This window comes from Anopheles coluzzii, chromosome 2 (genome assembly GCF_943734685.1).
Source record: "Anopheles coluzzii chromosome 2, AcolN3, whole genome shotgun sequence".
Lineage (NCBI taxonomy): Eukaryota > Metazoa > Arthropoda > Insecta > Diptera > Culicidae > Anopheles > Anopheles coluzzii.
The window spans coordinates 100,010,277-100,024,616 of record NC_064670.1 but is presented as its reverse complement, the minus strand read 5'-3'; the positions used below and the strand labels follow the sequence as shown (position 1 = coordinate 100,024,616).

Genomic DNA, 14,340 nt, shown 5'->3' with positions numbered 1-14,340 from the left:
CTATCATTTACAACCACAACAGTGACACACACCAGCAACGAAATTTGCGCCAAATGACGTCCCAAATCATCAACACGCGTTACCGTGCTGGCGTTTTGGTATGTGGCGCCTTCTTCTATTTTATGTACCATCCGGCACACACACTTACACTCTCGTACTACTGTTCCCTCCCCTTAGAGCACGCCGCACGTCGGCTTAACACTGTACCGTCGGGGTTGGACGATCGTACGCAACTGGCACCAGGCGCAGCGCGTTCCCCGTTTCGTTGACGACCACCACAACGGCGTTGGCGTTGTTTTACGTTGCAAAGTTAAGCTTTGCACAAACACCGCCACCACTGCCTGCTACCGCCTTCTCTCTACGCCTTGCTAGCGCGGGAAGAGGGTTCGCTACAGACTGGCGCAAGCGCACACTTGCGCCCTGCCAAGAAGCGGAGGGTGATTTTGGTGTACGTCACGCGGGTGTACTATTTCGTCCGTCCGCCGCCTCCATCCTATCCGCTCCTCCTCCGTCCAATTAGTAGTAGTCGGGCTTAATCTATCGGCGACTCTCTCCGGTGACTTCTTTCGCAAAGAGGGGTTTGGGTTTACGCGCGCGTCTTTTCTTTCGTGCCGGCAAGCCGATTGATTCACATTTTCACACCGTACCGTCGTTTCGTTATCTGTGAGCAAAGAAAAAAAAGGGGGTACAAAGAGTTAGCTGATTGGATGCTGATCGGATGCACGAATGTGTGTGTGTGGGAGGGCGGGGGGTTTCATTCAAAAATTCCACCCTCCACCTGTCCGATAACGGCCGGTGTAATCATTTCAAGCAACTTGTTTTCGCGATCATGCGATGAATGTTTTTTTTTGTTCTCTCTTTCTATCTCCGTATATTTCCACTGGATAAAAATTGTCCGCAGACCGGGACACAAACAATTGGGGGAAGGTTGTGCAGTGGAGCAATAACAAACAATAACAAATGCTTCGCTCGTTCGCTCGCTTGCTCGCTTGCTTACGTAGTGCTAACCGCACGCCAGTCATATGATTTCCCCTCGCACCACTCCTCACACTACCCAGCACGGCAACCGGGTGTCACGGCGACCCACTCCTACTGTTGCTGTTTTTGCATCATTCACGTACGATCCGCATCTGGAGTCTAAGCCTACAACCAGATCGATAGAATGTTCACCGTTTGCCTCACGCTTACACAATCGCATGCACGAAAGGCGATCCAATTCCGTAATTAGATTATTAATCTAGAAGCTTTCCTCGGCAGCGTACGGCGGCACTCACGGACGGTCGGTCCACCATCATCGAGTGCAAAAAGTCACTTGTTGCCATTTGTTGCCGAAAGCGATGAAACTGTTTTGCACTTCAATCAAACCGCTTGCCGGACACTTTAAGCACACGAATAGTGCACTTCATTACCTTTAAATAGTCAAATTACTGCAATTGATCTGCTAATTGAAACGAAAGTGAACCAAACGAAACCAAAAACAAACCGAAACTCTTCCCTTCCCGTGCTGCTTCTTTGCCCTTTTTGCCTTTGCTGTTCGGTTTGACAGTTTGCGGAGTTCGATTCGTTTACAGCTGGTGGTTGAACGGCCATGGGTAGATTTTGAATTTGAATTTCCGTTTCTTTCTTCCCTTTTTTGCATAATAGTGTTGCAAAAGATGAAAAATGTTTAAAAATATAATGGAGATGAAAATTAATACATGATTATTATGTATTATTGGCCATATTAAATATAAAGAATTGGTTGCATTCTTAGAGACACCCTGTACGTGTGGCCAAGATCTGCTGTTGGGAATTTGAATATAAACAAACAATCGGAAACAACGCCAATACCAAACGTCTGAACCAAGGTCTGTTGAAATATCTCAACTGATATCAGAACTCTAGCTTCGGAAAAGCACTGTTTCCAGTTTAGCTGCATCTTATTCTAGAGTTTAATCCACGGGGCGTCGGAGAGTCACTTGCGTACACAAGTCAAATCAGAAGAGGATTGTTACCAATGTTTGATAACATTTGCCAAGCACCTGCTAGTCCATGTTTTGGGCTCGCAGAAGAACAACTAGAACATGGGGATTTTATTGACGACGAAGATGGAGAGACAGAATCTGATTGGATTATGCAAGAGCTGGAAGAGCGTGGTGAGGAATATGTATCCAACGAGGTGGATAGGAATGAAGACGTTAGCATACATCAGGAAGAGGAGGAACAAAATGAGGTAGATTGGAACGATAGCAGCGTCTGGAGCGAAAGCGAATGGAGCATGAGCAGCATAACTTCTAACTGTATTAATCAGGATAGTGAGACGAATGAGAGTAGTGAACAATGTCACGATCAAGATAAGGTTGATGATAGTAACGCCAGTAATGTACGAAGTCAAGATCCTAATGAGGAAAACAATTGGAGCATGATCAGCCAAAGATCACACGATCAGGATCATGATAATAATTGGAATGAGAGTAGTGAACAATGTCACGATCAAGATGAGGTCAGTAATGTAGGAAGTCAAGATCCTAATGAAGGAAAACAATTGGAGCATGATCAGCCAAAGATCACACGATCAGGATCAGGATAATTATTGGAATGAGAGTAGTGGACAATGTCACGATCAACATGAGGATGAAGATTGTAACATCGGTAATGTACGAAGTCAAGATCCTAATGAAGGAAAACAATTGGAGCATGATCAGCGAAAGATCACACGATCAGGATCAGAATAATTATTAGAATGAGAATAGTGAACAATGTCACAAACCTAATGAGGAAAACAATTGAAGCATGATCACCGAAAGATCACACGTTCCGGATCAGGATAATAATTGGAATGAGCGTAGCGAACAAGGTCACGATCAAGAAGAGGATAAGAGGCTGGAATGTTATCATTGCAAACAGATCCTAATGAAGGAATACAATTAGAGCATGATCAGCGAAAGATCAAACGATCAGGATCAGGAAAATTATTGGAATGAGAATGTCGAATGTCACGATCATAATGAGTATGATGATTGTGACGTCAGCAATGTACGATGAGGATAACAATTGGAGCATTATCAGCAACAATTGGAGCAAATATCACAAGATCAGAATCAGGATAACAATATGAATGAGAGTAGCGAACAAGAAGAGAATAACGGCTGGAATCAAGATCTTGATGAGGAATATGTATAACGATGGTAATGAATTGGGCTATGATACAAATCAAGATTTGAAAGCAAAGGAGAAGGATGAACGTTAGACCGGATATGATGAAGGTTCTAGGCATGAATGGAATGAACATGTACAGGAGGGATGAAATGTCCATAAGAAAATGTTGGAAAATTGGAAGAGCGGATTGTGGTGATATTTTAAGGAATTTGAGACTGAATGAACTATCTTTATGCCACCTGACACTGAACGTGAAACACATCGGAAGGAGCACACAGTATCCATTCTTCGTCGGAGCAGTATCAGTACACGTGAAAAGGATGAATAGTTACATAAATCTAAACATTCCTTACCAACCTTCGTTAAATTTGATGCACTATATACTGAAAGATTACATTGAAATAAAATCAGCATTTAAAATGATGTAAAATTCGGATTAAATGCGCATTAGAAATACTATTCCATTAAAGATTTATCTTCAATTAGTCAAATATTTCAAGCAACTGTATTTCTTATTTTCTTCTCGATTCGTTGGAAAATCTACTCTTTCAACAATCTCTCTTGCTTTTCCTTCTGCTCGTCGACTGCATCTGCCCGCACGAGAAAAGATGGAGTATTTTTATAAAAGGTATACTATTCCTGATTCCTGAAGTGCCATTACAAGCTCCTATTGCTTTCGTAAGTTGTGTGGTGCGGGTGTGTGCGCGTGTGCGTTTGCTGAATTCATTCACGGTAAGTAAAGTATGAATAAGTTTTAGCAGAAGTTGGAATCTGTGTAAATGAGCAAGGAAGAGTTGGAGGGGAAAAACAAATCGTTTCCCTCCTTTTTTTCTTTTGTAAATTACAATTTTGGCATCGTTCTGGTTCAGCCTCTGCTTAAATCGGAAATGTGCGGAAATTTCTAAACGTTTCCTTCTGCTGCTCCGCAATAAGTAAAGCCTAAGGGAAGAGCTTGGCTATCGATGTTTTAGATCACAATACGCATTACCGAATTACTGATGGTGCTACAGGCTGCAGCATGAAAAGTTGTGTCAGACGGAATAAGTTCTTACCATACTACCTAAAGAAGGGGTGGACGCTGCGAAAGAAAAGCAGCGAACTATTACTTCTGTGCTGTATTATATATCAGTGCCCAATCGCACTCGACTCTCGACTAGTATTACACCGGTTGATAGCTTCCCATTTTGCCTTAATTCATACCCAATAATGCTGCACTGGACTTGAGAAGTTGTTAAAGTATCTAGCTTTTGTTAACGGTCTAACGCAACGCTCTCTCTCTCTCTATCTTTCTTGTTACACCAAACCACATTTCGTCGGTACTACGTTTGATTTCTTAGTTGTTTGCCTCTAGCGGACGCAAGTAGATGTAAAAGTAATACATATTTAATCCTAAAACAAACAAACAAAAAAGCACTTCCACACTTAAATCAACCTGCGGAATGACAATAAATAAGAGCGAACTGGTGATAACATGGAAACATGAGGATTTAACTACGAGGATGAAGATAAAACCGCGCACGCGAACGAACGGCCAACATTCACGAAAATCAACGGGCAATGGCTGATGGCATTACTATCTGATTAAAAAACAAAACAATATCACAAACAGTTTCCAGTGCTCTCTGTTACGCACGAACCACACACCTTGTTGCGGGGTGGTCCTATTTGATCGTTTGTACGAAAAATCCTTTCGGGAATAGGATTTTTCTCATGTCAACACTTGCGCGGTGGCTAGGTAACATCGTTAACGTTACCATACTGTTGGCGTTTCCTCACATCTATAACAGCAGTTTATGCGCAACCAATGATAGACATAACAGCAAACGAAGTACACAACATTACAGACTATAGTATAGTATCCGTTTCTTCCCTCACTACGACAAGCCCCGAGCAATGCAACGAATAAACGATGTCTTTAGTGTAACCCCTGATAATTAAATTAAATTAATAGTAACTACCGTGGAGGAAAAGCTTCCACCGCATATAGGAAGCTTTCAGAAAAGCCTCTTCATCGCCAAAGTAAAGTGCTCCTACAGCTCCTTCTTGGTGTTGTCCTTTGGTCCACTCGCCTCACTCCCAGTCCCATTGCCATTGCTTACCGCGGCGGCCGAAGGCAGATGGTAGTTGTTAATGTTGTTATTATTGTTATTATTGTTGTTCAGCTTCAAAGATTCGTTCACACTTTTCGGCAGCGTCGCGCTAATGTTGCCGAACGATTTGCGCTTCAAGCTGGCCACGTCCACGTCCGCGCCGATGATGTTGTTACACTTGACGGGCTTTCGTTCCGGCGTACGGTTGCTGCCGGTGTTGTTGTTTGGTTGTGCCGCACTGTCGAGATTGTTCGGTAGCTGTGGTGCTTTCGGTTCCACCGTTCCGCCGTCTTTGCCCCCATTGCCAGCTAGGTCCGGCTCATCGCCGGCACTGGACGATGCTGGCGGTTGCGCATGGCCTTGCTGCTTCTGCTGCAGGTGCAGGTGCTGCAGCAGTACCACCTTCGTCCGCAGTACGCCGGCCGGCCCGTCGATGTTGGTGATCCAGAACCGGCGGGCGGTGAGCATGCACACGTCCTTCACGTACAGCACGCAGGCAAAGATCTTGTACACCACGCCGTACACCGTGTCGTACTCGTTCGGGATGATACCGTCGACCGAGCTTTCGAAGTAGCTGAACATGGGAAACCATATGCGTGTACGGTTGGAATCGTGCGACATGAGGGCCTGTGGGGCGGTAAAAACAAAATGAGGAAAAAGCAATTCATCAATACGATTTATCATCAACACAACTGCACCGCAACAACAACAACAACAAAAAGCACTTGCCTGATTGTTAGCTAGCGTGTGATAGTACAGAAATAGTCGCGAGGTTATGTAGAACGCCACGAACACGTCGATTGAGTAATGTTCGTGGGCGGCCAGTATGAAGAAGATGCCAAACATGTTCAGCAGCCAGGTGAGCGTGTGCAGGAAGTACAGGTTCCGGGGCGTATCTATTTTCGGAAAGAATCGAATTATTAGAACAGCGCGCACATGGGGATCGACCAATTACCCCAACACACGGCAGGCATGGCAGGCGTGCGTGTGTCGACCAGACGTACATTCGGTAATGAAGAAGTTTAGCAGCGTGAGGGCGACGGTGTGGCCGCTAAACATGTAGTCGCCGCATGTGCGGACGCCCTGTATGGACATGCCGAGCCCGCTCCAGATGGTGTAAGCACGGCTGATTCGCAGATAGATCATTTCCGTTATGCGCACGCTGGAGAAGAGAGAGAGAGATACAGAGCGAATTGAATAGAATTATATTGAACGAGAATGTTCGTTTTAAACTTCTTAACAGAAAGGGGAATTCTAAGCGAGAAATTCTTCATAGAGGAGTTTCTGAGGCCATCACAGGATGAATAATTAAGCAATACACTCTGAAAGTTCTTTCCCCTTTCCTTCCCTTTTCAACCACTACATCTCTCTCAACTCACTTGCTGTCGTCGAACTTGTGATCGTGCGGCGTACATTCCAGATGGGTTCCCGGTACGCTCAAGGACGTAATCAGCATCGTTACGCAGCGCAGCAGAAACACGGTACCAGCCAGGGCGAAGAACCGGCGCAACAGCACCATCCTACACAGCAGCAAAAAGGATGACAAAAATCAATTTCCATTCCAACTGTTTGCATAACCTCAACCACCGCCACCCACAAGGTCACACACACATAGAGCTGACGCCGGGCGTCTACTTACCGGTGCTTGTGCACTACCAGTACGCATATCCAGATGCAGAACAGTATCGTGCCGGTTACCTCGCACATGTGGAAGGCCCACGGTATGTGCGGCACATTGTCCAGGAAGATGTCCGGCAGGGGTGGATATTTCTTCATGTCCGGCACCCGCTCGTGCACCACCACCATCACGAACGCGGTGATCCAGGTAACGAGAAAGGCGTATCCTGTAAACGGGGGGGGGGGGGGGGGGAGAAGAAAAAGGAGTAAATTAAAATCACGGCACTAGCTCTTGCGGGATAAATCATTGGCTACGTTTTACGAGATGTTTGGAGTTGTAGGTCTGAAAGTGGGTGAAAGTCGACGCAAGCCCGTGCAATTATTGCACACACACACAACAAAACTGTTGAAAAAAGAGGTGTAAATTGTTTGTGAGGCACTGAGGCACCTCTCGGTTGAGTCACATCCGAAAGTGTTTGGGGCGTTTTTGTTACAATCTTTTCGTCTCTTTTCTCTACGTCATAAGTGGAAGGAAATGTTCAACGCACAAGAGACGTTGTTTTACACAACGAATAATTTTATTATTATCGCCATCTCTGGCCTGCTCAACTGAACCGTCGGTACAGTGACGGCGGTTATGCAATGCATGTCCGTCGGAACAAAAAACGGTGGCTCTTATGCGTCTCGGGTCCTTTGCAATGAAAGATGAGACGAACGGTTGCGAATTAGATAGGTTTTCGGGGATAATTTCTTGCTTCCACGAACTGAAAACATAACAAGGGGTGTTTTTTTCTGTTGCAACTTGTTTAGCTTGAAGTGGATAGAATGGCATGTTGTAGATTTTATGTTAACACGTTGCCCTTATTCCGGGAGAGACATGCTCGGAAAAGGCAATTTCAGAGTTCTTTTTTGCCATTAAAACTAAAAATTCTCGCACGCCGCTTTTCTGCTTAACCCGATTAACAAGGCACAAGATTACAATCGAAATTTGCCTCATGAACTTTACGGTGCCTGTCACGGACGACAAAGCATCGAGACGGCGGCTTATCAATCTTACAGCAAAAAACCGTGCCAGACAAAGCATTCTGCTTGCGCTAATCCCTTGGGTAAGAAGCCGGGTACGCGATGGTTTGCGCGATAAAACAAAACACAAAGATTTCCCGCCCTTAAAGACCATGACACTACGACGACGGCGACGACGGCGACAGCAACGACCATTCCATGTGCGCGTGAATAAACTGGAAATATCATGATCCCACACAAACACACACAGCAGGTGACCGAGTCTTTGGATTTCCTTTGCCTCAAACAACGTCAAGCAATCATTATCTTATCGCGCGTGCTTTCTTCCGCCTCTCGACCGAAGGGAGAAAAGGCATTACTCATAACAGCAGCCGGTAACAGCGGCACATCTCGTGTTAGACACCGAACAAAGCGTGTGCCTCCTCACCACACTATTGGTTTGGACTTTGGAACGGGCACTCGAAGCGGGTGGCCACGCGTCCTCAGAATTCGCGATTCTGTGCTGTGGGAAGTGTGCTTTAACATCGCTGACGTCTTATGCTAGCCACCACCGTGTGTCGTATCTTCCTTTTGCACTTTGAAATTCGCCGGGGTGGCCAGTGGGGCTATTTTCGAACCTCTTCGACTCGCTGTAAGGACCGTCTGCATGTGTGTTGCACACACAAGCACGGCACATTCATTGGCATTCGATAGACGATGAGAGCGAGAGCAGGCGGGACCGACGGGTGCGCGCATTTGTTTACAACAATTGCATTCCTTCGGACATTTGGTATTGATGATAGTGTGTGTGTGTGTTTCTGTCAATACAATCGTAGCTCGTGTGTTCCATTCTTCAAGCCATCTCAAGGCGCAATCTGCTGATATAAACATTTGATTAAGCTCGCAACGACGCAAACACACAATCACAGGGAAAAGGGGGAGAGAGGAGTAATGTTTTCTATACCACCAAACCGATCAAAACCGATCCGTCACTCTCCATTTGGGTGGCATCGGGAAGGTAAATAAATATGTAACCCTGTCCACGCCACCCGTCCAAACACTAATGCGCACAGCATACTCTAGACCGTCTTTGAGCGGCGAATTAAGGTCGTCACGACAATCGCGCGGCGTCATTCGGCGGTGTGTCCTAAGTAGGCGGCGATTGAACACCAATCGGGGTTTTGGACGAGCGGCCGGCCCTGGGGTGATTGTCGTTCGAAGCGGGAACGTGAGCAAAATTAATAAAGAAGATCTCTACACTAGTGATGGTTAAAGTTGGCAAAAATCCGGAGTCGACTCCGATCCGACTCCGATAATTTCAGTCATCCCGAGACGTCCGGAGTCATCCGCAGTCGTCCAGAGTCGTCTGGAGTCGTCTGGAGTCGTCCGTAGTCATTCGGAGTCGTCCGGAGTCGTCCGGAATCTGTTGGAGTACTTTCGAAGGTGGACTCAGGCCGTCTTCTAATGACTCCGGCCGATTTCGGACGACTCCGGGCTACTCGGGATAACTCCGACTCCCAATGACTCCGGCCGACTCCCAACGACTCCCAACGACTCCGGCCGACTCCGAATGACTACGGACGACTCCGATTGACTCCGGACGAATCCGGACGATTCCGAACAACTCTGGGCGACTCCGAAGTCGGAACTAGTGGATCGGATTTTGCCGGAGTCGTAATCGGAATAACAATACCCGGAGTCTGATTGGAGTCGTTGATGAGCTCCAAAGAGCACATCACTACTCTACACACACAAAAGCACACGCCGCTGAGTGATCGTTTTGCAGCAATCCGTTCCAGATGCGCTGCTGACGCTATCGGAGCGCGAAGGTTCTTGACAATCGATTAATGAGGAAGCTTTTTTAAATAAAGTTTTGCGCAGAACGTTAATTACATCTTTCTTTTTAAGCACGTGTACGCGCGTCATCGCGTTTCGGGAGACGGCGAGGGTCGTGCGTAGTTAATTGTTTCCCGCTTCATTTATCCTAACTAACCGGCCGAGACCCGAGGCGTTGCTAATCTTGCACAGGTAATCCTCCCTTGGCGGTAATTAGAACACAAAACCAAACCACAATCAGTTTTGCGAGGTTTTTTTTGTCTTCAAAAAATCGACAATTGACGCAAGCACAGGGATCTCGATAATTAATCAAAGAATATAGCGTGAATGCAAAGCTTTAAATGGTGACTTGGGTTTTGGGGCATATTTTGTCAAGCAATCGATTTTTGAATGCTCGCTACGTTTAAATAGCAAATCAAAAACCTTCCAAAGTTCACTGAACGCATTTAATTTGCACATTGAAGCAAATAATCAACCAACAACGTTTGCATTTAGGTCTCTATTTCTGCGCTATCAGGCAAATTGCATATTTGTACGCTCGATTGCACACACACACACATGGTTTTGTGTGGTGCAATAAATTCAACAAATAAAAATAAACAATTCTGCGCTTGTGTTTGTTGTTGCCTTCGATACCGGGGACCGGATTATCGGCCCTGTGGCCCCGGCCGGTTGCCCCAATCGATTGGATTTCGATCAAATAACGCCTACCCACCTATCTCTACGACTAGCCATGTCAAGGTTTAGCTTTAGGGTGCATCGCATTTTTAATGATTTTTGGAATCGTAGCACCCTACGACGGGGCACAAGGTACAACCGAAACGGTGTGCCTAGGTAGACAGGTTGAGCGATAAAAAGAGAGAGAGAGAGCGAAAAAGAGAGCTTATCATCCTGTGCAGAGGTCCAGTTGGTGGGGATGATGAGACTTGGCAGGAGAAGGGTGATAAGCAGAGTTCCCTAAATATCATGCCACTGACTCATTTTCTTGCTTGCTACATATCTATTCTTATCGTTTCGTGCGAATGCGTTTGCTTTTTCCTCTTTCTCGACATTTCGAAACGGTAGCCAACCAACGGAACCTTGTGGACCTTGAAATGCTTCAAAATGCTGCGGTCCTTTTCCCCCGTAGAACGTATTTTACCCACGAGGTACCGGAAATAGTCTCTAAACTCGCGACCTAAAGTGTCATTTTCCAACCACTTTGGTGCACTTTCGGTAGGCGGTGTACACAGGGCGGTGGAGATTCCCTTCGATTGAACGCTTAAATGGAGCACCATTTGTGCTCCGGACACCAGCGTATCACATCACCGTGGTTCCCACAGACAGCGAGCGTGCTGCTGCCGGAGAGGAAATTGAATTAGAGCCTTCAATTCGTTCGACTAATAGGTCGTACAACTACCACCGTTGTGTCCGTGGCGGGAGTGATCATGCCGCACATCCAAGTAGCGCACACGCGTGCACCGTGGTCAGACAGTCTGTCTTCCCTTATTTCCCTTGAAAAATACGATGCAGGGCATGGGCTACTACGCTGCGGGAAAAAAAAAACAAAATACAAGCAAAAGGGGAAACATTGCAGCGCCCTCTTCCAATTAAGTTTCATTCTCTCATGTTCTTTTCTTGGTTGCATGCGAAATAAAAAGGGAATTGCACGCACCCGTAACCCTTCTCTTCGGCCAATTGGATTTAATGCAGCTATTGACCGTATCGACTGTGCGAGTGGTGGGAGCTTGGAATCGGACCTACCCGATTCCGATACTGTATTCAATCAATCAATCCATTCTGGAGCCGATTCCGGAGTTGATTCTGGAGCCGATTTCGGAGTTGCCTGCGGAGTTGACTCTGGAGCCGATTCTGGAGTCGACTCTGGAATCGATTCCGGAATCAGCTCCGAAGTCAGAATCGGTTCCAGAATCGGAATTGACCTGGGAATCGAAATTTGCCCCGGTAACCGAATCAGGATTGATTCCATAAATGGAATTAGCTCCGGAATGAGAATCAGTTCTTGAATTGAAATAAGAAGTTTCAGTAGCGAAATCAGTCCGGGAATCTTCATGTGAATATATCGTTAACAGGTAAATTTTGATTCTTTGCGATTATCGATACGTAGTATCTTATGGAGATGCCGAAACCGACCCCGATTTCGAAGCCGTTTATGTTTTCGGAGCCGATTCCGGAACCAATTCCGGAGCAGATTCCAATTCCAGAACCGATTCCGGAATCGTTTTCGGAAACTGATTCCGAACCTACTATCCGGAATCGGAATCCGACAAAAACTTCATTTTTCCCATCCCTAAACTGTACCCTTCTTCCCCCTCCCCATGTACGTACCTAAACTTATCATGGTTTTGAAAAATTCCGGCTGAATGCACGTGGCGCACCCGTCGATGGACATTGGCGGGGAGATGCGCTCCAGGTCGCTGTAGCTGTACCCGACCGAACCGTAGCTGGTGCCCATGCTGGACAGCAGCGTGGCGGCATGGTGATGATGGTGCTGCGACGCATGATGATGCTGATGTGGATGTGGATGATGATGGGGCGTCCCCATGCCAGCATGTTGCTGCTGCTGCTGATGGTGGTGAGGCTGATGATGCATCGGATGATGGTGTCCGACGGAGGAGGCGATATCGTTCATACTGTAGTCGGGCGTCCACAGCCCCGCCAAACCTAGCGGGCCCGTCGTGGCCAAATGTTGCCGCTGCAGGAGCCGCGTGGCAAACCAGAAGCGCTTAATGTCGCCAAAGCGCAGCGGCGAGGCACAGTGTTGCGGTAGATCGTGCACATCCTGTTCGGTAATCGCGAGCAGACAGCGCCCATCGATGTCCTCCCGGGCGATCCAATCGATGATGCACCGCGACAGGCCCTCCTTCCGCGCCCAGTCGCTTACGTTTTCGCAACTCCAGCCGAGCACGCCGTGAGCGGTGGTGGGGTTGGGGTGAGTGTGCTGCTGGTCCGCCGGCATGGTTGCTGTGGTGGAGCTATTTTCTGGCGGTATGTTGCTAGTGGTCGCATTCAAATTCTTCAACAGTTGCCCAATCTCGTATGCATATTTTTGTGATGACATCGAACCGCATACAAACACACACACATACACGCAGACACACGTCACGTTCGCGGCCGTGGAAGTAGGTTAATTTCACTTTTTTCTCTCCCTCTCACACCAGCACACTACTCTTGCGTACTCACGTCACGTTTTCTCACACACTTCCGCAGGTGCTGTTTGTCGCGTGAGGAGGACAATTTTCGGACAGAGGAATGTGCTTCCCATACGACACACCGTGGGGACACACTGCTCTGTGTTGACAATCACTCGGACACCAGCCGGACACAATCACACACGGTATTCGTCACCGCCCGCCAGTGCCACGCGCAGCATCCAAGCAAACACGCCACACACAACGCAATCACCTGGCAACGGGGAATGTCCGCAGTTGGGTGGTTTTTCACACTCTCATCCCCCTCCCTCTTTGTTGCTGAAGCACGTTGTATCTGCAGTTGTGAAAAGGGGTGAAGAAGCACCAAACTTCCACCAACAACACACGCACTCGTTTTCTTTCCGCAAACAATACGGTACCGCTAAAGCTGAGGAGCTAAACTTTGCGGGCGATAATTCGTAAACCTTTTCACACTTTTCACTCAGATTTTTTTTACCCCCCCGAACGTCGCAAAAAAAAAAATGCTTCCCTCAACGTTCGTTTGTTCTTCTTCACCACAACCCCGGAGCGCACACCCAGGATACGCACTTCCTTCTACTGCGCGACCAATCGTTGGAACGAGCTAACTGCGCGAGCGGAAGATGTTTTATATTTGCACTGATTTACGTGAATGAGCTCCGCGAGCCGTGCGAGAAATAATCACAATACCCAGCCCACAGAGGCACGTACAGTAGTGGGGATGTTTTCGCATGTATGTTTGTTTTTCTTTTCGTGTCTGTCACGCATGTCACTATGGAGCACAGAGTGACCAGAAATACCGATTTATCTGTATTCCTATTCCGATTTTTATATGCCTACCGATTCACAGATGACCGCCCTAAAACCAAGGTGTTATAAATGACAAGGTGAAGTTGTTCAGAGCAAAATGACATTTCTCGACTTGACACTTCTCTTCCGGGGGCTCCGGTATAAAAATCGGGGAGGGCTGGTGCGGGGTAATGAAATTTGTATGCAGAGAGTGACAGATGTCCCCCACAATGTCGCCCAGCAAAAGCGATAAAAATCAACCTTGTAAATACATTATCCTTGCCCTAAAACCACCGACAAACCGACGTGACACTGGCGTTACAAAAGTGTCCCACACGAAAGTACCAGTGAGGCGATCACTTCTGTCAAAGTAAGCTCTGTTCACTGCTGCTTCGATGTAAACAACTTTTCTAAATACAAATTGCGAAGGAAGTGTGAGTCACGATTTTTTGAGAATTATTGGACAAAACACCCAGGAAAATCATTTTGTAAGTTTCCAAATCAATGCAAAAGATGTGAGAAGTACATAAAACAATACGCATTGGAATTTGCGAAGAAAAACAAAAAGGGGATTTAGCAGTTTCTTTTCTGTGTCACTATAGTAAGCGAATCATTATAGAGATGGCGCTAGTGTTTAACGTATTTTCATTTGAAATAAGGAGACAACTTTTGAAGCTCATTTTGTTCGAAGTGTCACG

General features: G+C 46.7%; 1 protein-coding gene across 1 annotated transcript; it reads right to left on the bottom strand.

Annotated features, from left to right (window-relative positions):
* Positions 1-3,609: 3,609 nt before the first annotated feature.
* LOC120949474 (ceramide phosphoethanolamine synthase-like) lies at positions 3,610-13,693 on the bottom strand. The gene is made up of 6 exons (XM_040366792.2): positions 12,012-13,693; positions 6,868-7,072; positions 6,608-6,748; positions 6,233-6,390; positions 5,958-6,124; positions 3,610-5,855 (listed from the first exon to the last, which is right to left on the bottom strand). The coding sequence occupies exons 1-6, from the start codon at positions 12,742-12,744 to the stop codon at positions 5,169-5,171; spliced, it is 2,091 nt and encodes a 696-aa protein (XP_040222726.2). The 5' UTR covers positions 12,745-13,693; the 3' UTR covers positions 3,610-5,168.
* Between the last annotated feature and the right edge of the window lie 647 nt (positions 13,694-14,340).